Source organism: Physeter macrocephalus, chromosome 18 (genome assembly GCF_002837175.3).
Source record: "Physeter macrocephalus isolate SW-GA chromosome 18, ASM283717v5, whole genome shotgun sequence".
NCBI classification, from domain to species: Eukaryota; Metazoa; Chordata; class Mammalia; order Artiodactyla; family Physeteridae; genus Physeter; species Physeter macrocephalus.
The window spans coordinates 30,927,406-30,950,403 of NC_041231.1; the positions used below are offsets into that span (position 1 = coordinate 30,927,406).

Here is a 22,998-nt window from a genome sequence, read left to right on the forward strand (position 1 = left end):
ACAGTTCCAACGTTAAAACCTCCCAAGGAGGGGCTTCCCTGGTGGCGCGGTGGTCAAGAATCCGCCTGCCAATGCAGGGGACACGGGTTCAAGCCCTGGTCCGGGAAGATCCCACATGCCGCCGAGCAACCAAGCCTGTGCACCACAGCTACTGAGCCTGCGCTCTAGAGCCCGTGAGCCACAACTACTGAAGCCCGTGCTCCACAACAAGAGAAGCCACCACACTGAGAAGCCCATGCACTGCGAAGAGTAGCCCCTGCTCACTGCAACTAGAGAAAGCCCGCCAACAGCAGCAAAGACCCAACGCAGCCAAAAATAAATAAATAAATTAATTAAATTAAAAAACCAAGAAAACCTCCCAAGAATAGCACCAGAATTCTTATTGCCGTTTTCTTAAGAAAAGTGGAAATATCTAGACACTTTAGGCCTATGTTCCTGCTCAGCAACAACTGGCTAGACTGGAAGCAGCTGCATCTATAGGCAGAAACGCCATCACCTCTGGTCAGCAATGTTGCCTCTTATGACAGCCTGCTTCCTGCTTCCTCACACATTAGCTGCCTGGCCCCCAGCAAACCTGGTTTGCATTCTGGCCCCCAACATTTACCAGCCAGATGTTCATGGGCATGTTCCCCAGGTTCTTCCAAGGCAGACTAACCAGTATGGGAGAGGAAACTGAGTGTCGCCCAAAACAAGGCAATAAAACAAAAGGGATCTTTGCATTTTTACAAGCAGATGGGGGTCAGTTAAAGGGTGGATCTTTGCATTTTTACAAGCAGATGGGGGTCAGCTAAAGGGTGGCGGAGACCTTCTTGACAAACTGAAAAGGCAGGGAGCAACCAGTCCCTGGCTCTTTTTGAGTATTTTCCATCCTTTGCCTAGGCCACTGAGGTGCTGATTTCTACAAATCAGAATTGCTTTTACAATTCAAAGCAAATTAAAACCATGCTTTCTTTCATTTATTGTTTTATCAAGTGAATTCATTAGACATGTTTTTTTAAAAAATAGTACTTGCCTTTGAACTGCAAAGAGAGCTCAAGAATTTTGCTCTGCCGGCCCACAAGAGAATTCCCCACCTAACTGAGACAAATAAACAGATTCAGTCAAACCACCACCTTGGTGGATTTTGCCCTGATAGGTACCATCGGACTGGCTAAATGGTTGGGCCTGTCCCTCAGTTGGGTTCACTCAGGGCTACGGACAGCAGCCCTGTTGGCTGGGACGGTTCTTCCCATAGGTATCTGGTCTCTGGGAGAGAATGGGAACTCTTCTTCCTCTACAACTGCTAGGTGAAGCACACAGGATCTTTTTGAAGTACTGAAGACCTGGGTTCAAATCTCAGCTCTTTTGTTATCAAGTACACACACTTAAACCATACACGACTAAACTTGTTTTTCTAATCTTCAGGTTTCTTGCCTAAAGAAGGGGAAATAATGATGTATGCCTTGTAATAGAGTCGCTAGAATTAAATGGCATACTTGTTGAAAGCATTTTACACAGGGCCTGGAGCTCAGTAAGTATACAGTGAATGTTAACAACTGTTATTTTAATTCAGAGAGGCCAAGGTGGCCCAAAATAGCTCTGTGTGAGGCAGAGGCAGAGTGCATCCCTAATGCTATCATTGTTAATAGCAAGTGTGGTCAGGAATGTGATCCAAGAAAGAGAGGAAATGCCCTTGGCATCAGGCAGCTGCTGAATTCATTTTATTTTATTGATAGGGCTTTCTACAATCATGAGCCAGATACACCCCACGATTCCTCAGATGATGAAATAGCACCCCATCCACTCTCCCTTTCCCTCAAAAGAATTATTAAAGTTCCAAATGCCTCAAACCCGAAGAAGGTATGGTATAAATCTGTATGCCTAAATCACTACATACATATGCGTGAGCGTCACATTTCAGAAAGGTACTGAGTATGCACCAACACTTATGAGTATCATTTAAGGTAAAATAAGTTACTGATGATAAATAAGTTTAATATTAAAAATATAAATAAATGCAAATCGGATGATAAGTTTAGATTATAAAATTATATTGTTAAAGATTCATAACACAGAAGTTAACTTTGGTATGCTAAAAATTACGTAAATCTATTGTTATATAATGATTCAGAGAAAGGAAGGCTCAGTATTTGCCTCTCTACCCAAGTCAGAGTACAGCAATCTAAGTAATTTCCAAATGGTGGAGTAGTACAATGACCAAGAAAGATTAAGGCAGCAGCTTATATAAAAGCCCACGTGACCAGCATCATGAATTTGGCAGCCTCAGCTACTGCTTTACAAATCCATTCTGTCCATTAAAATGTTTCCAAATGAAAATAAGATAAACAATCTTATTAAAAAAAAGTGTAATCTCACTGCAAATTAAAGAAGTACAAATTTAATCAAGGTTACATTTTTGTCTATGAAATTGGAAAACCTTTTAACTGGTAATGCCCACAGTGGAAGCACCTCATTGGAGGGCACTCTGGCATTTGTTTCAAATACCTTAAAAATGCCTAACCTTTTGAACAAGAAATTCTACATCTGGAAACTAAGTAAATAATAATAGAGATACAGTAAACATTTATCTTTAAGAAGGGATTCTTTGCAGGTTTTAAAAATAATATCCATTTAAAAACTATTAAAATTAGAGACTAGTTAAATAATTTCTAGTATAGGCATACAGTGTAATAATACACAGCCATTAAAATTGTGAAGAAAGATATCTTATCTAGTGGCAAAGCAGATGACAAAGTAGTATTTATTCTAAGAACCCATCTGTTATGGGTTGAAGTGTGTCCTTCCAAGATTCATATGTTGAAATCCTTACTTTTAGTACCTAAGAATGTGACCTTATTTGGGAATAGGGTCATTGCAGATGTAATTAGTGAAGATGAAGTCACACTGGCATTGGGTGGGCCCTAATCCAATATGACTTGTGTTATATAAAGAGGGAAATTTGGACACAGATACACATACAGGGAGAACACCATGTGAAGACAAAGGCAGAAATTCAGGCAATACATCATCTACAAGTTAAGGAACACCAAAGATTGACAGCAAACCACCAGAAACTAGGAGAAAGGTAAAGAACAGATTCTCCCTCATGGCCTTCAGAAGGAACCAACTCTACCCACACCTTGATCTCAGACCTCTGGTCTCCAGAGCTATGGGACAATAAATTTCTGTTGTTAAAGCCAACCAGTTTGTGGTACTATGTTATGGCAGCCCTAGCAATCTAACTCATCGTTTTTTTTTCAGGGAAAAAAGGTACATCAACATGTCTGAAAGAATACCTTTCCAAATATTAACCTTAGTTGTCTCTAGGTAGAAGGACATTGGGTAATTTTGCTTTACTAACTTTTGCTTATAGTTTTGTGATTTTAAATTACTAAACAAATAACTTATGCATAAAAATGGCTGTAAATAGCAAGTCAAAAGAAATCCACCCCCCAATACCCATATACGTAGTATGTTTAGATCACAGCAGCGTGGGAGAGGCAGGAGGTCAAACATACGTGGCTTGAAATCCTCCCTTGGTCATCTATCAGCTCAGTAGCTTTGGGCAAGTGGACCTTATGAGGTCAATGTAAGAGTTGAATGAAATTGTATATATAATGTACATAGCACTGATTTAGGACAGCCTGGCACATAACAAGAGCTCATTTATTTACAGCCATTTAGTGAACTCCCACTGTTTATGGGGGCTTTTTCTTTAAAATGAAAAAGTATGTTATTCCTTTCAGAAAAGCATCACAAATTCATGGTCATCTAGCCAAAGCCTGCAGACAGCCTGGGCTCCAATGTGTCTAGGACACTGATGTAGGACTTGATGATCTACTCTAATCATTCTCTCCTTGCCGACCACACCTGCCAGATCATACTGTCCCATTTGAATTCATTTGGCTTAGGCACCTGCTCTTTATGGCCTTTAGTACAAACAGTGCATGTGTGTGCAGATGTGTGTGTATGAGAGAGAGAGAGAGAGAGAGAGAGAGAACATGAGAACACCGAGGAACAACTAGAGAAACAAAGACTCTTGTGAAATTTTCCAGAATTTCGCAAATTCTTTAGAAATTTACATTGGCAGTAAAACACATTCTGAGGGAAAGAAGGAAAGGAAATAAAAATGTATTGAGTGCTTGCTATGAGCCATCACTCTTTGCAAGTGTTATCTCATTTAACCAACACAATAATTCTTCCTGCTAATTATTATTATTTCTACTCTTATATACATGAAAGGCCCGAAGGGGTTAAGTAAGGTGCCCAAGGTTACCTAGCTTGTCAGTGGTGGAGCTGACAGTCAAACCCAGTCATTCTTTCTGTTACCAAATGAGGGAAATGTAATGAATAAAGCCAGGTATTAAAAAGAAATCAAAAAGGAGCCAGCGATTTAAAATAGTAATAAAAAGTATAAACAATATTTATACTTCAAATTTATCATTCTTGCTAATAAGCATAGTCTTTGCCCCAGAAAGACTATACTTTTCCCTCTAAACTCTAGGTTAGAGTTTAATGCCATGAACAATTTCATACATATTCTTTGTTTTTTTTTAACCAATGAAGCACGTCATCTAAAATAGATTTCAAATACATATATTCATGTTTTGCTTTCACTTGCTTCATAAATAGAATCTGTGATGTGGTTCTGACGACAAAAGTTCTTCTACACAGTCTAGTCAATGATTATGAAACATGAACATATGCCTTCTCCCTTTCCTCAGATAACTGCAGCCGTAGATGAAAAGTAAAGGTGGGCTTCCCTGGTGGCGCAGTGGTTAAGAATCCGTCTGCCAATGCAGGGGACATGGGTTCAAGCCCTGGCCCGGGAAGATCCCACATGCTAGGGGGAACTAAGCCCATGCGCCACAACTATTGAGCCTAAGCTCTAGAGCCCGCAAGCCACAACTACTGAAGCCCGTGCGCCTAGAGCCCGTGCTCCGCAACAAGAGAAGCCACCGCAATGAGGAGCCTGCGCAACGCAATGAAGAGTAGCCCCCGCTCGCCGCAACTAGAGAAAGCCCGTGCGCAGCAACGAAGTCCCAAAGCAGCCAAAAATAAATAAATAAATAAATTTATTTAAAAAAAAAAAAAAAAGTTAAGGTAACACATCAGGCATTGCTCCTATATTAATGCCTAGAGCCCGTGCTCCGCAACAAGAGAAGCCACCGCAATGAGGAGCCTGCGCAACGCAATGAAGAGCAGCCCCCGCTCGCTGCAACTAGAGAAAGCCCGCACGCAGCAACGAAGTCCCAAAGCAGCCAAAAATAAATAAATAAATAAATTTATTAAAAAAAAAAAAAAAAAAGTTAAGGTAACACATCAGGCATTGCTCCTATATTAAAGCGTCCCCAGACATCTGAGCTTTAGTTTTCTAGATTTGGGAACATTCAGTATTTATTGAGCCCTCTTATGGGAACTTACACACATGTTGGCTCAGCTTATTTCACAGGTCTGTGTTCTAGATTTTATCCTCATTACAGTTCAAGAAGTTGAGAGTCAGGGACAGAAAGGGTGTGTCCAAGGGTTTTTAGTCATGAATTCATTTTTATCATGTAAAGATATCTTTTAGGTAAGTAAAATCCCCAAGGAACTTGAGACTCAGTAAGGCTGATTTGCCCTTGAACACACTCACGGTCTATGGTTGAACCCAAGCTAGTATGGCTCTAAAGGCAGCACATTCCAAATCACAGTCACAATCTCTACTCATCAAGCCACCCCCTTTTCTAGCTTAAGTATCTCCCAGGATCTCCATTCTTCACTCAGATGATGGGTTTGTGCCTACTAATTTTCTGGTATCTCTTTTTCCTCTAATCTAACCCTCCTACCTTCTCAATTCTACATTTCTGCTTCAGAAAGGATCCCACAGGTAATTCCAACTGTCTATCAGGTGCAGGCAAAGCCATCAGGTGAATTAAGGGCGTGAAAGCACAGCCAGGCAGTCTCATGGTAGACGAGATGGATGTGTGAGTGCTTCTTGTTAAAGCCATAAGGGGGTATGTCTTCTTGTTTGGCACACAAATCCTTCAAAGTAACAAATCCAAAGGATGGCAGCTCACACACACACATACACACACACACACACACACACACACAATGGGCAGACAATTCATTTGCTCTTCCTGCATCCATGATGGAATCTGTTTGATTCAAGTAATTTATCAGGCATCCAAAAAGAATTTAAGTGTTCATCATCTTGCTAAATATCCGGATCCTTTCTGACTTCTACAAAACTCTTTATAGGCATGTTTCAACAACACATTCCTAAACCTGAATTTCTTTATGCAATGGATCAGTGAATAAAGATTTTGTTAGAAAAGATACACAGATCAGTAAAATTTTCTCAGGGGTTAGGAGTATTTTTGAGAAGGAAAAAGGTCCCTGAGAAGGTCTGGACATCCTTAGTCATTATGGGGATGAGCATTTATATTTTTCTTTGTGCTCTGACAACATGAGATAGCAGAAAGGGACCTGAATGAGGAAATAAGAAGACATGACTTTAAGAAGCAATTATATATATTGTCCTGGCTGTTTTCATTGGAGAAATCATTTAACTTCAAGATGCAGAGGTAATGAGTGATCACTACTAATGGGTGGTGATATGGAAAAATGATTAAGATCAAGGGGCCTGGCATCTAGTTGCCTGGGTTCAAGTCCTAGCTCTCTCACATGCTCCCTGTATGATTTTAAGCAAGTTGTTTGCCCTCTCTAGGCCTCAGTTCCTTCACATATAAAACGAGTTATTATTTGGTCCTTCAAAAGTAAAGTGAGACCAAGTGAAATAACACATGTAGGGCACTTAGGTTAAGTCCTTGTCTCTATGTATTAGTGTTACTACTACTTGTGTATATTTTATGATTAACTCACAATGAAGAGAGAAGAATAGAAATAAAAGACAATATGATGATAATATATTGACCAAACTTTATGTTTATACTCTCCTGAAAAATTTTGGAATGCTTAATTTTATTTACAGATAGCATATCATTGTCTTTAACAACCTCTTCCTTAGTTACAGTTAGGGAGCCTCAATATAAACCAGATGCTCTGCTGGGGGTTTTATAAACACTGTCTTACTGAACCCTCACAGTAACCCAAAGATGTGACTTTCACGACCTTCATTTGATGGCCTTGGACCTGAGGACAAGCACAATCGTGTAATCTGCTCAGTGTCCCATGGCTGGAGAGAAGAGCCAGCCTTCCAGCAAAAAGCTCATTCCAAAGCCCAGGCTCCTTCAAGCCCCACATTATCTTCCAGGTTTTTCATGGGATTCTTGCTTGTCAACCAATTCCTCCCCCATACCCTCCTGAAACAAACAGGACCCATCACACCAGGCAAGCCAATGACTCTCCCATGAGTAAACATTCAGGATAAAAAATTTTATTTGCATAGGGATATTAAATTAAAAGCAAACCAACCCCTCCCATCCATTCATGTTTTTCTCCTTTCTACCACGTTAATAAACACAAGCAGATAACTGAAGTACTCATTAATGTAGTCTTTTAATGTTAAGGGCCAGTGTTGAATTAACCTACCAATTTGTGAACAAAGATGAAGTATGTGTGGTTTGGGGTTATACGTTTTCCTTCACGAATGGGCTATCTCATGACTAGGGAAAAACCCCATCGTTATTCTCAGAAAGAGGCTTTTCAACTGATGAACAAGCGGCACAAGCTGGCAGAGCCCACGTGTTGAAGGGGCGAAGGCACAGCCCCTCCAGATCACATTATTAGCGTGGATCCCCCCAATGGCCCCTCGTCAGAGCAAATTCCAGGAAGCCTGCTCCCCAAATCTCAAAGAAGCAATGTCTTCTCCTTAAGAAAATTACCAGTTCTGCCTTCCTCGTCCACCAGACACATACACCTCTCCCTGTACCTAAAGTGCCCGGGACTTAAAGAACAGTCTAGGGGACATGGTTTGAATCTCATGACACTTTGTATTCAGGCCACAAGTGACAGGGACTCTCAGTGAACCTCTGGCCCAGGGCAGCCAATCCATAGCCTGATATGGCCTGGGGCTGACGGTTGTGTCCCCTGAACAAATTATCCGCTGAGCCAATCGTATTCCCTCTCTTAGGACGTGAGATGAGAATCACAGAAAGAATGAGCTCAATGAGCAGGAGAAAGGGAACACACCAAGAAGGCAGTGGGACAGCGGCCAAGGCACGACACCGGCAACACTCTTGCTAAGGCGCTGCCTTGAACCCAAGACCTGCAGCCTGGGCCTGTGCCAGCCCTCGCGCAATTATCTCCCTGAGAGTTCTTTCTCCTTCCGCGCTGGCGGTGGGCATGCCTGCAGCTGCCCTCTTTCTTTGACAGTTGAGTCAGGAGTTACTCTCCTCCACAACCAAGACTGACAGCTACACCTTTGTTTCTATGGGGGTCCCTACAATTCCTCTTTACAATGGAGCTCATGAAAGGTACTTGACACTCCACCCAATGTGTTCTCAAGGATTCATTTAATCATTCTCTATTCTCTTCCTCCCTCCTTTTCTCCCTCACTTCCTTCAACCTATACTTACTAAGCACCTACTGCCTGGATGTTTCGGGTTTTTTATTGAAGTACAGTTGATCTATACTGTTGTGTTCATTTCTGCTGTACAGCAAAGTGATTCAGTTATATATATATATATATATATATATATATATATACATTCTTTTTTATATTCTTTTCCATTACGGTTTATCTCAGGATATTGCATGGATGTTTCGGGTTTTTTATTGAAGTACAGTTGATCTATACTGTTGTGTTCATTTCTGCTGTACAGCAAAGTGATTCAGTTATATATATATATATATATATATATACATTCTTTTTTATATTCTTTTCCATTACGGTTTATCTCAGGATATTGCATATCGTCAATTGCCTGGTTCCTATGTTCAATTGCCTGGGTGTTTTGGTGGGACTTATGAATGCCCCTGGAGGTGTTCCTACCGTGTGTCAAGCACTGTGTTAGATACTTAGAATGTACTGATGAACAAGACAAACAAGATCCTTGTTTTCACAGAGCCTTTAGTCTAGTTGAGGAGCTAAAATTTAAAAAAAAAAAAAAAAAGTCATTAAACAGTGTGCTCTGGGAGCCAACAGGAGGCTGACTTCATCTGGAGGGACCTCCCTACTCAGAGAGGCCCTCCCAAAATAAGTGATGTTGGACTTCCCTGGTGGCGCAGTGGTTAAGAATCCACCTGCCAACGCAGGGGGCATGGGTTCGATCCCTGGTCCGGGAAGATCCCACATGCCACACAGCAACTAAGCCCGTGTGCCACAACTACTGAGCCTGTGCTCTAGAGCCCACGAGCCACAACTACTGAGCCCATGTGCCACAACTACTGAAGCCCATGCACCTAGAGCTCGTACTCCTCAGCAAGAGAAGCCACCGCAGTGAGAAGCCCACGCACCGCAGTGAAGAGTAGCCCCAACTCACCGCAACTAGAGAAAGCCCACGTGCAACAAAGACCCAACACAGCCAAAAATAAATAAATTAAAAAAAAAAAAAAAAAAAGAAGTCCAAAAGAAGTGATGTCTAAACTGACACCTGAAAAGAGAAGAGCAATTTGCCAGCCAAAGGGGGTTTGGTGAAAAAAGAGAGTGTGTGTTCTAAGCACAGGAAGGGGCATGTGCAAAATTCCATCAGCCCAGCAAGAGACCATCACCAGGCCCCCCAAATATCTAATAAATGTGAAATGTGTACAGAGCAAGAAACAGGCTTTTAGTATGAGAGCGAAAAGGGTTGAGGGTGGATTTCCTCCAAGTTTTGATGATGCATCAGTTTCAACAGACAGCAACATTCTCTCTTGTGGGTTCCAAAGGGATAAAAAAGACTGGGGCAAAAGCTAGAGGATGGAGAGTGGTTGAGAAGGGCTCAGCCCCACAGGGAGCAGAGATACTTCACACCCCAGTCTTCACCAATTATCTCATGATATCCAGAGTCTCCTAGATTGGAAAAAATTGCTCCTTATCATCACCATCATCATGATCACAACTATCTTTTACTTTTGGAGGACATTTAGTAGTTTACAAAGTGTTTTACTTGCTTGTTCTTACTTAAAATTTCCAAAACTATGAGAATGTAGGCAAGGGGTGTTGTCCCCAAAATTCAGTGAGGAAGTGAGGTTCTCACAGGATGGCTAAGCTAACAGAATGAACGAGAATAATTACAAATACAGCCAAGGTCAAAGACATGCCTGCAGAAGGTGAAGACTCAAAGGAAAGTCATTGTTCTGTAGATGTATTCCTTAGAGGCTTTTTATTATTTTTTTTATATTAACATAAGACTATTTTTCTTACCTGAATCAGGAAGAAATGTGAATCCTCTGGGGAACAGAGAACTAAGGGTGATGTTTCTACTTGAGCATGAGAGCAGGGTTCTTCTCCTATTTTTATCTGGGTGATTCCCAAGAGCCAGGTGTACCTGGGTATTAGGGTGTAGTTAGTAAGTGCTTTATAGTGGTTGATGCTATAAGAACCTTTGTCTACACCCTGGAGAATTCAGTTGGATACATGTAACTCTTTCAAGAATAAGCAATGTCTATGGATTATGATTTCAGAAAGATCAGGAAAACTGTCTCCCCACACCTCAACAAAAAAATTCCTTAGAAATAAGTTCCTGCAATTCTTCTTTTCCTTTAGGTCCCACACTGGCGTCTCTGGAATGTTCCTTGAACGCAATTATTCCGAGGAGCAATTCCCTAGAGAGTCACACGTGCTATGGTAAAAAAAATCCCTGGCAGCAAGGTATAAGGGGTGAGGGGCTCAAAAGAGGCACACACATAAGTGTGAATATAGAGTTTCTACGTCAGAACTTTGCCAAGACTCTAACTTGCAAGAAGTTGCCATAATGTTATAAATTACTCTCCAGTAGATTTCTACTTCTTCCTTTTTCATCGTTCCCAGAATCACTCAAATTGTTATCATCATCATCACCATCATCATCATCATCACTATCATCATCATCACCTTCACAATCATTTGTTCAGCACTTTTTATAGCCCAGGCACTATGCAAGGTGGTTTATGTGAATTAAGTCATTTATAGCAATCCTCTGAAGTAGCAACTATTGATGTTATCAGTCCCATTTTACAGATGAGAAAAAAATGATACCTAATAAAATTAAATAACTTGCCCAAGGTCGCCAAGATAGTGGAAGAATAAAATTGGGATTCAAATCCATAAGTAGTATTTTAATCTTTTTTTCTGTACTCGTGGGGTGAAATACCAATGTCTTAATGAAACTCAGAAAAGCATGAAGGGACAAATCCATTAGCCCACTGGGGAGCTGCTCTTTTATGAAAAGTGTATTTATTGATTCATATTTCATTTACACATGATTTTTGTCACTTGAGAAGCTAGAAGCTATAATTAAATCCAAATTAATGTAGCTTTGAAATTACATCCCACCCTCAATGGCAGATTGCTGCTCATAATTTAAATAAGTTGTATGTTAGAATTCCTGTCTTACTTATGCTTAGAAAAAAAGAGTTGTCTGACTCATGCACAGGTATTTTTAAGAAAATAGAAAAAAAGACCCATAAAATAAGATTAAATTATTGGCTTTATAATCAAAATCTTTTTCTATGTATTTAAATGAAAAGATACTGATTTTTAATTAGAACCTACTCTACCTTGGTTAATTAATAACCAACAGAAAATAAAACAATATCAAAGACAATTGATGTCTCTTGAGTTAGTCTCTAAATATAAACATTCCTTGGCATTTTCAGAAAAGGCCTAAAATACATATCAGAGTGGGTGAGATAAACACTGCAAAATCGGATAGCATCTGCCTTTTAACGTTTCTGAGGATTAGGGATAAGTTACGGCAGGTGTCTGTCGCAATGAAGGAAGCAGAAGAGTGTAGCATTTAAGAGAACACAGTTTGGAGTGAGAATGTCAAATCTTGGCTTTGCCATTTCCTACAATTTTGTCCCTGATGAGTTATAAACATCCCCTGAATTCCGTGGTGAAATGGGAATGTAAGCCATACAGATTCAATATGATGACGTATGGAAAGCACTGGAATATAGTGCCTCATATGAAGCCTGCATGACAGAGGTAGCTAGTTACTTCTCTCATTAAGAGTTTAAAATGATAACTATATTATATTATATCATAAACATGCTTACTGTGTTATTATCAATAACATGATCAGAAATACTATTCATATCAAGCAAGCAGTATGACATTTGAAAAACATAGATCAGAATTCAGATTCAGGAACGAAGGTTAGGGAAGCAGGTGCCTCCATTTAAATCAAGGAGCTCTAATGCCTCGTACATCAGACATGCTGCATCTCTGGATAAGCTGGCCTCCTTTGGAAAGGCAGAAAGGAAAGGCAGAATGGAGATATGGAGTCCACGGGTTGTAGCAGAAATGGTAGCAAAATGGGGGACGGAGGTCAGAGAATAAGAATTAGAGGAATCAAGCAAGTTGCCCCAGCAGTTAATTTTAGAGGGATGGAGTCTGGACCTGCCAGCCAAGCAAATATCATTTGCAGCAGCTGAAGTCCCTTTGATGCCCTTACATGTGCACCAATTCTAGTCCTGGACAATTTGGAACTGTTGGGGTCCCTACATTGCATTACACATAAATCCACAGGTGCAAATCCAGAGCCTTGTAAATAGTAGAAAAAAAAAAGAATGTATTAAGAAAAATGCTTTAAAAGGAAAAAAAAAAAAAAGCAGGCCAAAATTCTACTGGCAAAGAATTGAAGTAGCAAAATAAGAATGATCAGTGGAAGGCAGGATGCTACACCAATTTAGTAAGTCTGAGAAATAAGGTAAGTTCAATTAAAAAAAGTTTTTTTTTTACCATCTCCAAATGATGATTTAAGACATTTTGGGGGACCTATTTTATCATCAGGGAATAAACGAAACAGACCACCAGAGTCAGTGCTGTGTCCTGAATTGTGGTTTTTGACCCAGAAGATAGCAGAAAGTCCCCTAACCTCATTTAAGTAGAGATTAAGGATTTGGAAGTTTTGCCTCAAGGTCTTTGAAATTGGCTAAAGCTTTTTCCCTGAAGACTTGACTTTTATATGTTTTTTAAACTTTAAATCTACTGTATACATGAGCCTTTCCTAAGCAAAGAACACATCAATAAAGTGCATTTTCCCTCCAAGGCAATAAATCTCAAAGTGGAGGATGTATTTAGAAGTAATACTGCTTCATATGGTCAATCCATAGAAGATCATTTAAAATATAAGTTGTTTTTTTTTTTTGTGGTATGCGGGCCTCCCTCTGCCGTGGCCTCTCCCGTTGCGGGGCACAGGCTCCGGACGCGCAGGCCCAGCGGCCATGGCTCACGGGCCCAGCCGCTCCGCGGCACGTGGGATCCTCCCAGACCGGGGCGCGAACCCGGTTCCCCTGCATCGGCAGGCGGACGCGCAACCACTGCGCCACCAGGGAAGCCCCTCCTAAAATATAAGTTATTTTTTTTAATTACTCATGTGCACAACTGTGGACAAGAGATATGCCTGTGATTCTTCCTGAAGACCACAGCTTTCCTTCACCCTCTCCTCTCCCCACGGAACCTCAAATTACACCCTTTGGGAAAAACATCAGTTTTAACAGTTCAGAGGTATACATCTATGGTTATACAAATTACAAACACACGCACCCACGTTCACACACAACACTATATTTTCTTATTTTTACAAAAATATTGTATGCTATACATTAGTCTGAAATCTGACTGAATACACTTTCCATGTGTTGATTAAAAGAAGGAAAACTGAAAACCACTTTTTTCCATATAACAATTTCATCAAATACTAAGAATGAAACTCATTTTTCTGCACTTGATAATTTTATCAAATACAATTACCTATGCTGACTGCCAGCGCAATGCATATTAATTTAGCCCATCTTTTTTTTTTTTTTTTTTGTGGTATGCGGGCGCCTCCCTCTGCTGTGGCCTCTCCCGTTGCGGAGGACAGGCTCCGGACGCACAGGCTCAGCGGCCATGGCTCACGGGCCCAGCCGCTCCGCGGCATGTGGGATCCTCCCAGACCGGGGCGCGAACCCGGTTCCCCTGCATCGGCAGGCGGACGCGCAACCGCTGCGCCACCAGGGAAGCCCTAGCCCATCTTTTTAATGACAGTATAATATTTCACAGCATGCATGAATCATACATTAATGATTTTCCTATTAACGGACTTACTAATTGTTTCTAGTTCTTTCCTCTACAAAGGATGTTGCAGTAAATGGCCTGGAACATAGATCTTTACATACACTTTTACTTCTACAGAATAAATACTGAAAAATAAAAAGGATTGTAGTTCAAAGTCTTTCAAGACTACCAACTTTGAAGCTGTTGCCCCATAGAACAGGAGAAACCGGGTGTTTTAGTGCTCTGTCACGCTCAATTTACACTTTTTGCTGATCACTACTGTTTACCGAGCACCATGAAAGGCACCTGTGGGGAACACAGAAGCAAACAGAACAAATTTCCTGCCATCCAAGAGCTAGAACTCTCTCGTCACTATCTCCCACAGAAAACAAAGACCTCAGAGTGACTCTTCACCCATGGCATGCACAGAAGAGATATTTTCCTTTCTCCATTTTGATAAACTTTCTCAAAGCTTCTATGTCCCTGCTCTCATCTCTTGACCTTAGCTCTTTGAAAAGGTAGTGATCAACTAACTTATTTGACCTTTTAAGGTTTCATTGGTCCCTTATTCAGGTTCTCTCCCACAAATGAGAGGCTAATCACTGATTTACAAGCAAAATCCCTTCTTCCTTAGAGCCTCAGAGGCCCAGAAGAGAGAGAGGAAACCAACTATACATAAATCAAAAAAATATTTTAAATGTAATAAGTTCTCTCTCCCTCTCACACACACACAGCAGGAAAAAACTATAAGGCAGTGTGATAAATTCTCATGAATAAATGAATGGATAAGATGTAATGGAAGCCCAAAGAATGGGGTGAATCATTCAGTTTGGGGTAGAGGAAAGAGGAAGAACCAAATATGAGAGAGATCTTCACTGAGGAGGTAATATTTAAGCTGAGGTTAAAAGACAAACATTTGTTCTCGGCTTGGGCTGTGAGGGCATTCCATATAGTATTAATAAGAATAACAAGAGCCTTGAGGTAAAAAGCGCTTTGGAGTTTCGGGGGCTCCTTGTATAGCTTAGGGTGGTAGCCCTCTAACTTTAATGTGCATAAGAATTATCCTGGGAGCTTATTTAAAATGCAGATTCCTGGGCACCTACCTTCCCAATATTTTTATTTCGTGTCCAGAAATCTGCATGGAAAAAAAATTCATCCAGGTTTACCACACTCTGAAAGATACTCATAGAGGGGCTTCCCTGGTGGCGCAGTGGTTGCGCGTCCGCCTGCCGATGCAGGGGAACGAGGTTCGCGCCCCGGTCTGGGAGGATCCCACATGCCGCGGAGCGGCTGGGCCCGTGAGCCATGGCCGCTAGGCCTGCGCGTCCGGAGCCTGTGCTTCGCGACGGGAGAGGCCACCGCAGGGGGAGGCCCGCGTACCGCAAAAAAAAAAAAAAAGTAACGATTCGGGGCTTCGCTGGTGGCGCAGTGGTTGCGCGTCCGCCTGCCGATGCAGGGGAACCGAGCTCGCGCCCCGGTCTGGGAGGATCCCACGTGCCGCGGAGCGGCTGGGCCCGTGAGCCATGGCCGCTGAGCCTGCGCGTCCGGAGCCTGTGCCCCGCAACGGGAGAGGCCACAACAGAGGGAGGCCCACATACCACAAAAAAAAAAAAAAAAAAAAAGATACTCATAGAGGCTGTGTGTGGGGAGTGACATGAAATAACACTGCAACAGGACTGAAGGGGATACAAACTAATGTTTCAGGTGAGGGACAGTGACAGTGTGAAACAATAAGAGATTATGTCAGAAATGATGTCAGGCCTTTGAATTTTGTTTTGAGAGACAATGGCTTGACAATGGAGCCTTTACACTGAGCAAAACAATCACTCTTCCACAGAGAATGTTTGTTGAATGGCTGAATGATCGAATGTGGACAGAACTCTGAGAAAGTCAACTGAAAGCTGCCCAGACGGTGAGTCCTGCTTGCTTTAACCGGTGGCTGTGAGGAAAACAGTTTTAGAATAGCTATCCCCAAACCAACAGTTCAAGCCTTCCAAATGCTGTCCTGATGTTATGTCCAGTTGATATATTCATGCATATTTATGCAGGTTTACAAACAAGGCAAATGTGATTACCCTGTAGATCATCCACGTAAGCACGTACCACAGTTTGTGTTGCCAAAGCTGGATACTGGGCCTAGGAGCTAAGATCTGGGAGGACAGAACACGCTCTTACATAACTTCCCAGCTAGTCAGTGATAGGGCCTGTGATTAATGCTACATGACGGGCTCTGAACTTTCGGTTCAGATAGGTTCGCTTGCCTTTCAGAGCTCCTAGCAAGAGAAAGTGTGACCCGCAGATTTCACTCTGAATAACCATCATGCAAGCAGCGACACTAACATTGCTCTGTGGCCCCCTGGGTAACTGTTTCTGTGCCTCCTCTGCCAAAGATAAGTTGCCCTAGGACTATCAAGTTGTTTTTTAAGGGGACAGAAGAGTACTATAACTTCCTAAAGCCCCGTCGCTGAAGCAAACTCCACAGAGAAGCCTGGGAGGTTCTAGAAGAAATCAGAAAAGCCCTCGAGAGCAGCCAGAGTAGAGAAACTCTGAGATGGGAAGGAGTCCCGCTCTCGACGGCAGTATCTTTCACAGCCTCGAAGCTTCTCTCTCCTTGGAGCTCCGGCTGCGGAGCGCGGATCACAGCGCTTCCAAGCATCCCGGGCGGGGCGGAGAGCTGCCCCAGTGCTCACCAACTTTCCCAGCTTGGCAAAGCCCTCCCCGCTCGCTACTCCGCTCAGCCCCGGGTCCCTCCTCTCACGCCCTCACCCCCGCAATAATCCAGGTGAGCAGCCAGAGCCCAGAGGCAGCTCCCCCATCTGCTCCCCGCCCAGTCTCCCCAGGAGGCTTCTTTCCCCAGCCCCTGAGCGTGTGTAAGCGCCTCGGTGACACGAGACATGACACCTCGTCTAAGCGCCTGCAAAAACTCGTCCACGCTCCCGCCTCCAAGCCGGGACCCTACATCCTGTCCCCGCCATCCCGGAATGGCACCTGGGGAGTGGGGAGGATTGAAGGAAGCGGCTTTTGCATCCCAGGCTTGGAGCAGAACCAAGCAGACAGCACCGCACCCGACCTCTCCTCACCTACTGGTTTTCGCTGCCTCGGTCCCCTCCCCGCACACACACCGCTACTCACCAATTCCAGGGCTCGCAGGAAGGCAAGGGGCTCCTTCAGCACCCGGAAGGTGCCTGCCGAGGCCAGCTGTGGACCAAGGAGGCAAGAGAGAGAAAGAGACAGCGTGAGGAAGGGGCTGGAGACGCAGCATCCGGAGCCCGGGGGTCCCGCGGCATCAACCGCGCTGCCCAGTCGGTCCTACCTGGCTCACGGGGTCCATAGCTCGCCTCGCTCGGGCTTCTCACCCAGCGGTGCCTTTGAAAATGAAGTTCGAGGGCCACTACCGTCCTCGTCCTCAGAGCCAGAAGCCCCCTTTCGGAAAGAGCCGGAGGAGCTAGGCCGGGGAGAGCTGGGCGCCCGGCGCGGGCTCGCGGACGCTGGGTTCTCGAAGCCTGCGCGCGGGTGCGGTGAGCACAGGCGGCGAGGGTGGGAGGGGCGGGCGGGGAGGCGGAGCGGCGGTGGAGGCGGGAGACCGGGGCGGCGCTGGAGCCCGCCCAGCGGCCCGGGGGAGGCTGCAATTGGCCAGCTGCGAGGTCCGGAGGGGCGGGCGAGGAGGTGGGCGAGGCCCAACCGCGACCTTAGCTCCGGGGCCGCCGCCTCTCGCGCGCCCGGTGCCCTGAGGCTCCAGGGCAACTTTGGGGCTGTAGGTTTGGGGAAAGGAGGCTGGCACCCTCAGGAAGACGGTCCCCTGCCTGAGGACGGGGTTTCCAGGTAAGAGAGAGAGGCAACCCACACCTTACGTGGGGAGGTGTGTGCGTTCTGGTGACTTCTGAACACCAGAGAAAGACTGCTGACTCGGTCATTCTTCTGAGCCTTCATGGAACGTTCTCCATGTGACCAAGCAGTGCCAGGTGCTGGGATACATCAAGGAACAGGATAAACACTGCCCGTTCCCTCAGGGGTAGGCAGAGGGTCAGGTCAGGGGAAGGGAGCTAGAGGGGGAGGGGGAAACGAATGAATCATGAAAATATGGGACAGTGTGCCAGGCAGGTAATCCCATGGCCACTGTGTGAGGTCAGGAGAGAATTATAATGTCCATTTTTTAAAGTAGGGAAAAAAAAAAGTAGAAAATAGACTTCGCGAGGCTGAATTAGCCAAGCTAACGTAGCTCATGAGGGGCTAAACAGGGATTGGAATTCAAGTTCCTTCAAAACTCATGCTGTTTCTACTGAGATCCTTTGCCTAAGATAGAACCCTCGAATGAAGCTCCCCCAGTCCATCATAAATAGGCCCGAGTGCATCCCCACTTCAACTCATACTCTTTCTTCCTTAGTCTGCTAAGCTTGCCAAAACTAGTAAACAACAACAAAACAATTGAGTTCTTTCTATGAATCACAAATTGTGTTAAGGGCTTTATAAACATTACTGCATTTAATATTCACAAAACGCCCATGGGTTAGTAGCAGTGTTATTCTCATTTTAGAGATGACGGAATTGAGGGCCATGGAAGGGGAGTGCAGAGAATGAAGCCAGAGTTGAATTCAAAATAATCAGAAAAGAAGGAGGAGGAGTCTTCAGCACTCTTAGCCATTCCATCATGTAGTTGATATGTCCCCTTCCTTCTCACTCCCTTTGGACTGGATCCCATGTATGAAGTGGTCTCCCAGCAACACAGATAGCCCATCTGTTTACTAATAAGATTTGCCAAAAAGGTCTGCAGTTGGGGGATGGGGGGAAGAGGAGGAGGGAGAGTAATTAATATGCAGGAGTTGGGGAGAAAGATGCAAATGAATAGTTTAGAGTCTGAGAAGGGGAGGCAGCAGGCCAAAACTGGGTGAGAAAGAGTGTCCAATGTAGATGCCCCCTGCCCATGGATTTTGTTGGAGGAAAACTAGGAAGTTAGTGAGTCAGAACTCCAAAGGGCTAGTCTCACCATCTGCAGCCAGCCAGTTTTGTTCCCACTACTCTTCCTACATGCAGATAGAGTCTAAAACAATTAGAAACAAGTTGTTTCAAAAATAAGCCATTATGCAACTGCAAATACTTACTGTGTGTCCTGCAATTTTTGTATCTGGTTTTGTGTGTGAGGTTATTTAACGTCCTCAAGACCTCAGGTTTTTAAAAATCTGTCAAAGGGAGCCAATAACATTAATTTAGCTGGTTGTTATGAGGACTCGATGAGGTTTTGTAGATAACGTATCTTGGGCAGAGTCTGGTACAGCATAATCCCTCCATGCGTATTAGTTGAATTTCTGACTGCTAACACTTCTACAGAAGCAAAGGTGAAGGCTCAGAGGCGCACATTAGAGGCGTGGTCGATTGTGGCACCGTCTTGTCACTCTGCAGTGCCCCTCCGCTATATATCCTTGCCCCTTTGAACTCAGGAGTTGCAGTGTTACTTGCTTTGGCCAATGGTTGTGGGCAGAAGTGATGAATGCATTTCTGAGCGGAAGTTTTAAGAACCCCTTCATGATTTGCCATCTTGTTAATTTCCTTCTACTATAATGAATACGATGTACACTATTACACAGAGGCTGCACTCACAGCCTGGGTCTTGGTATAAGATTGATGTAGTGTAGAGCTGCAACTGGACCTTGATGGATGTGAAGCTGAGCAAGAAATGAGGTTGTAGTTGTAAGCAACTGAGATGTTAAAGTCTTTTGTTACTACAATGCAGCATAACCTAGGCTGATTGATACAAGGGTTCACGCAGCTAGTAAGTAGCTGAACCAAGATTCCACCCTGTTTGACTTCACTGTCCTTGAATCCTTCCTCTTTCCATTATTGTCAACTAGCTTATGCGGTATAACACCTCCTGCATATGTTTAATAATGATGATAATTATCATAATAGCTTATATCAATTCAGTTCTCGCTACAGCCACTGTGCTAGGTACTTTAAATACATCATCTAAACATCACCGCCATCCCCTCTTTTATGGATAGTATATCCAGGTTAGAAAGGCTAAGTAATGTGCCCAAGGTCATCTAAACATTTGTATCTCTTTAGACAGAGAGATTGATTTATTTAAAATACCACCCACTTGCATTTCATTTGAGCTGAGAACTTGGCGAGGATGAAGTGTGATGACTGAGCCTATTCCCCCAGGCCTGTCTTCACACCCAACATTCCTCCTTGCTAATATGGTGGCAAATTTTCCAAGTCCTCCAAACACCATGTGAAGGGAGCCAGAACTGTGGCAAATGGCAATGTAGTCACTTAGACAACAATTGCACATTGTCAGAGGATGCTTCTCACGTTCCAGAAATGTATGAGCTGCCAACAGCTGCGTCACCAAAATAACCCAGAGTTCCATATCCCATTTGCAATGTTAAATACTTTGTAGACATTGGGGCTAGAACCTCTATATTCGGACCTGGAAATAACATTAGGTTCCTTTAAGAACTAGGTTGGGAGAAGTAGGAGGGATGATAAAACACTGCCACAATATTACTCTCAGTGACTGAGGGTGACCCCTTCTCTTCTGCCCCATGATGACGAAAGATAATTTCCCTCTTACAATAACAAATCTCTCAAAATGATTCAATAATCCTGTTAACATTGGTGGAGAGTAAATGATCCATTTTAGTGCCCTGTATTGATTATGTAAATCAAATAGCTTCCAAATTCTTCATTCGTGTTCAGCCAGGAACTTATAGTTTGGAAGATTTCCTTTGACATGTAAAGGCAATACATTCACTTGCTGCAGTGGTTTCAATAAAGGGCAGTGTGGACCCTTCCCTCCCCCAAGAGGCATTTGGCAATAATTGGAGACATATGAGGTTGTCACAGCTGGGCGGGGTGGGTCAGTGCTACTGACACCTACTGGAATCTAGAGGGTAGAGGCCAACGATGTTGTTCAACATCCTACAATGCAGAAGACAGCTGCCCACAACAAAGAATCAAATGGAAAATGTCAGTAGTTGCCAAGGTTGAGAAACCTTGACTTATGCATTCGACAAGTAAGGACTGCCTGCTAATGTGTGTTAGTATTGCTCTGTAAACTATAAACAGCTTGACAACATTCCTGAATTCACAGATCTTACCTTGTAGTGGGATATACCATAAGCCCAATTTGTTCAAGCTCCAATATTTGATGACAAGAAAATAAACAAAATTCAGAAAACCATTTTGAATCTCAAAGAGGGTTAATCCTGAATCAAAACTACCAAAAACCAAAGTACCAACCTGCTGTAGACAGACTTGAGTTATTCAGACAAATGAAATCTCATTCTCAGGGAATAACATACCTGGGTTTAATCTTCCTATATCTCTTGTGGCAAAAAGGAAAAAGTAATTTAAAATTTTATCCATAGCAACTTAATACAGGAGGAAATACTACCCACACGTTATGATATTTAAAATACTGGAAGTACGTTATGAGTGAAAGTCATTCAAAATATTACATATTTCACCCTCTGCTCATACTACTAACCTTATCTTTCCAAATCTTTTCTTAACTAGTGAGGGTGAAAGCAAAAGCCAGTAGCGTGTTTGTGTAATATTTATTTGTGTGTTTGGTTTGCATGGGGTCACTGGTACACAGGACAGGAGATGGTGTGGAAGTATTTTCAAGATCTCTAATTTTACAATAAAGATAGCATTATCTCTCCACCCAATAATCAGGTAAAGCCATCTTTACTTACCTATGTTTCAGTCTTAAATGGCTTCAATAAAATGTAAGGATGTGTGTTTTTTGTTTGGCTTAAAACTTTGTCACAAAATAAGATTCCATAGGCTTCCTATGGAATTTTTAGCATTCAAGTAGGATCATTCTTTTTTTTTTTTTTTTTTTTTTGTGGTATGCGGGCCTCCCTCTGCCGTGGCCTCTCCCGTTGCGGAGCACAGGCTCCGGACGCGCGGGCCCAGCCGCTCCGCGGCATGCGGGATCCTCCCAGACCGGGGCGCGAACCCGGCTCCTCTGCATCGGCAGGCGGACGCGCAACCACCGCGCCACCAGGGAAGCCCCGTATCATTCTTAATTAACTATCAGAACTGATATAAAATTTCAAGGGTGGTTGGCCAAGGTGAACTCACATCACAAAATGCTTTTGCTATTTCTACTTCCGTCTTTGTTTTAAACAAAAGTTATCTGTGTCAGTATCACCAGGCTTTAATAACTGCCCGTTAGAGGACCAAAACTCATGTCAAAGGACTTATCATTGACCACAGGGAATAATGGTAACAGTAATCATAATAATGACTCTTGCAATGTATTAAGTAGTAAGTAGTTGCTGGACAGAATGCTAAGCACCCCTCTAGGCATACCTCATTTAATATCCTCATCAACCATATAAGTATGTACTGCTGTTTCTTGTTCAGACAAGAAAACACAGGCTCAAAGAAATTTAAAAATCTCAGCTAAGCTTTTATGGATAGTAAACAGCAGAGTCATGATTTTTCTCCCACCCTCATAACTTTGCAAGAAAAAGAGGATATGCAGTTTCCATTGCAAATCTGAAAAAGTCACAAGCTTTAGGCAAAAATATTTTTCTTGCTGAAACATAAACAAAATTCCTCTGCAGAAAGAAAGTAAAGATGGGCACCATTGTCTGTTACTACTCTTATGACTACTACTACTGTTATTCCATGAACACAAGTAGAAAAATACCCTCCCCTCTCAAAGGCTCAATCATTCTAATTATTTTTGTTGTTAATCAATAGCTGTGTTTTCCAAAATGCTCACATTTTTTTAACATCTTTATTGGAGTATAATTGCTTTCCAATGGTGTGTTAGTTTCTGCTTTACAACAAAGTGAATCAGTTATACATATACATATGTTCCCATATCTCTTCCCTCTTGGGTCTCCCTCCCTCCCACCCTCCCTATCCCACCCCTCTAGGTGGTCACAAACCAC

The 22,998-nt window shown here is 43.0% G+C and overlaps 1 protein-coding gene across 1 annotated transcript in view; it reads right to left on the reverse strand.

Annotated features, from left to right (window-relative positions):
* SYNPR (synaptoporin) overlaps positions 1-17,508 on the reverse strand; it is a 310,932-nt gene extending 293,424 nt beyond the window's left edge. The window contains exons 1-2 of the mRNA XM_024124142.2: positions 17,403-17,508; positions 17,222-17,287 (exon numbers count right to left, since the gene is read on the reverse strand). Coding sequence (XP_023979910.1) covers positions 17,222-17,287; positions 17,403-17,420 — 84 coding nt within the window. The 5' untranslated portion in view covers positions 17,421-17,508. The remainder of the gene's footprint in view (positions 1-17,221; positions 17,288-17,402) is intronic.
* Positions 17,509-22,998: the final 5,490 nt, after the last annotated feature.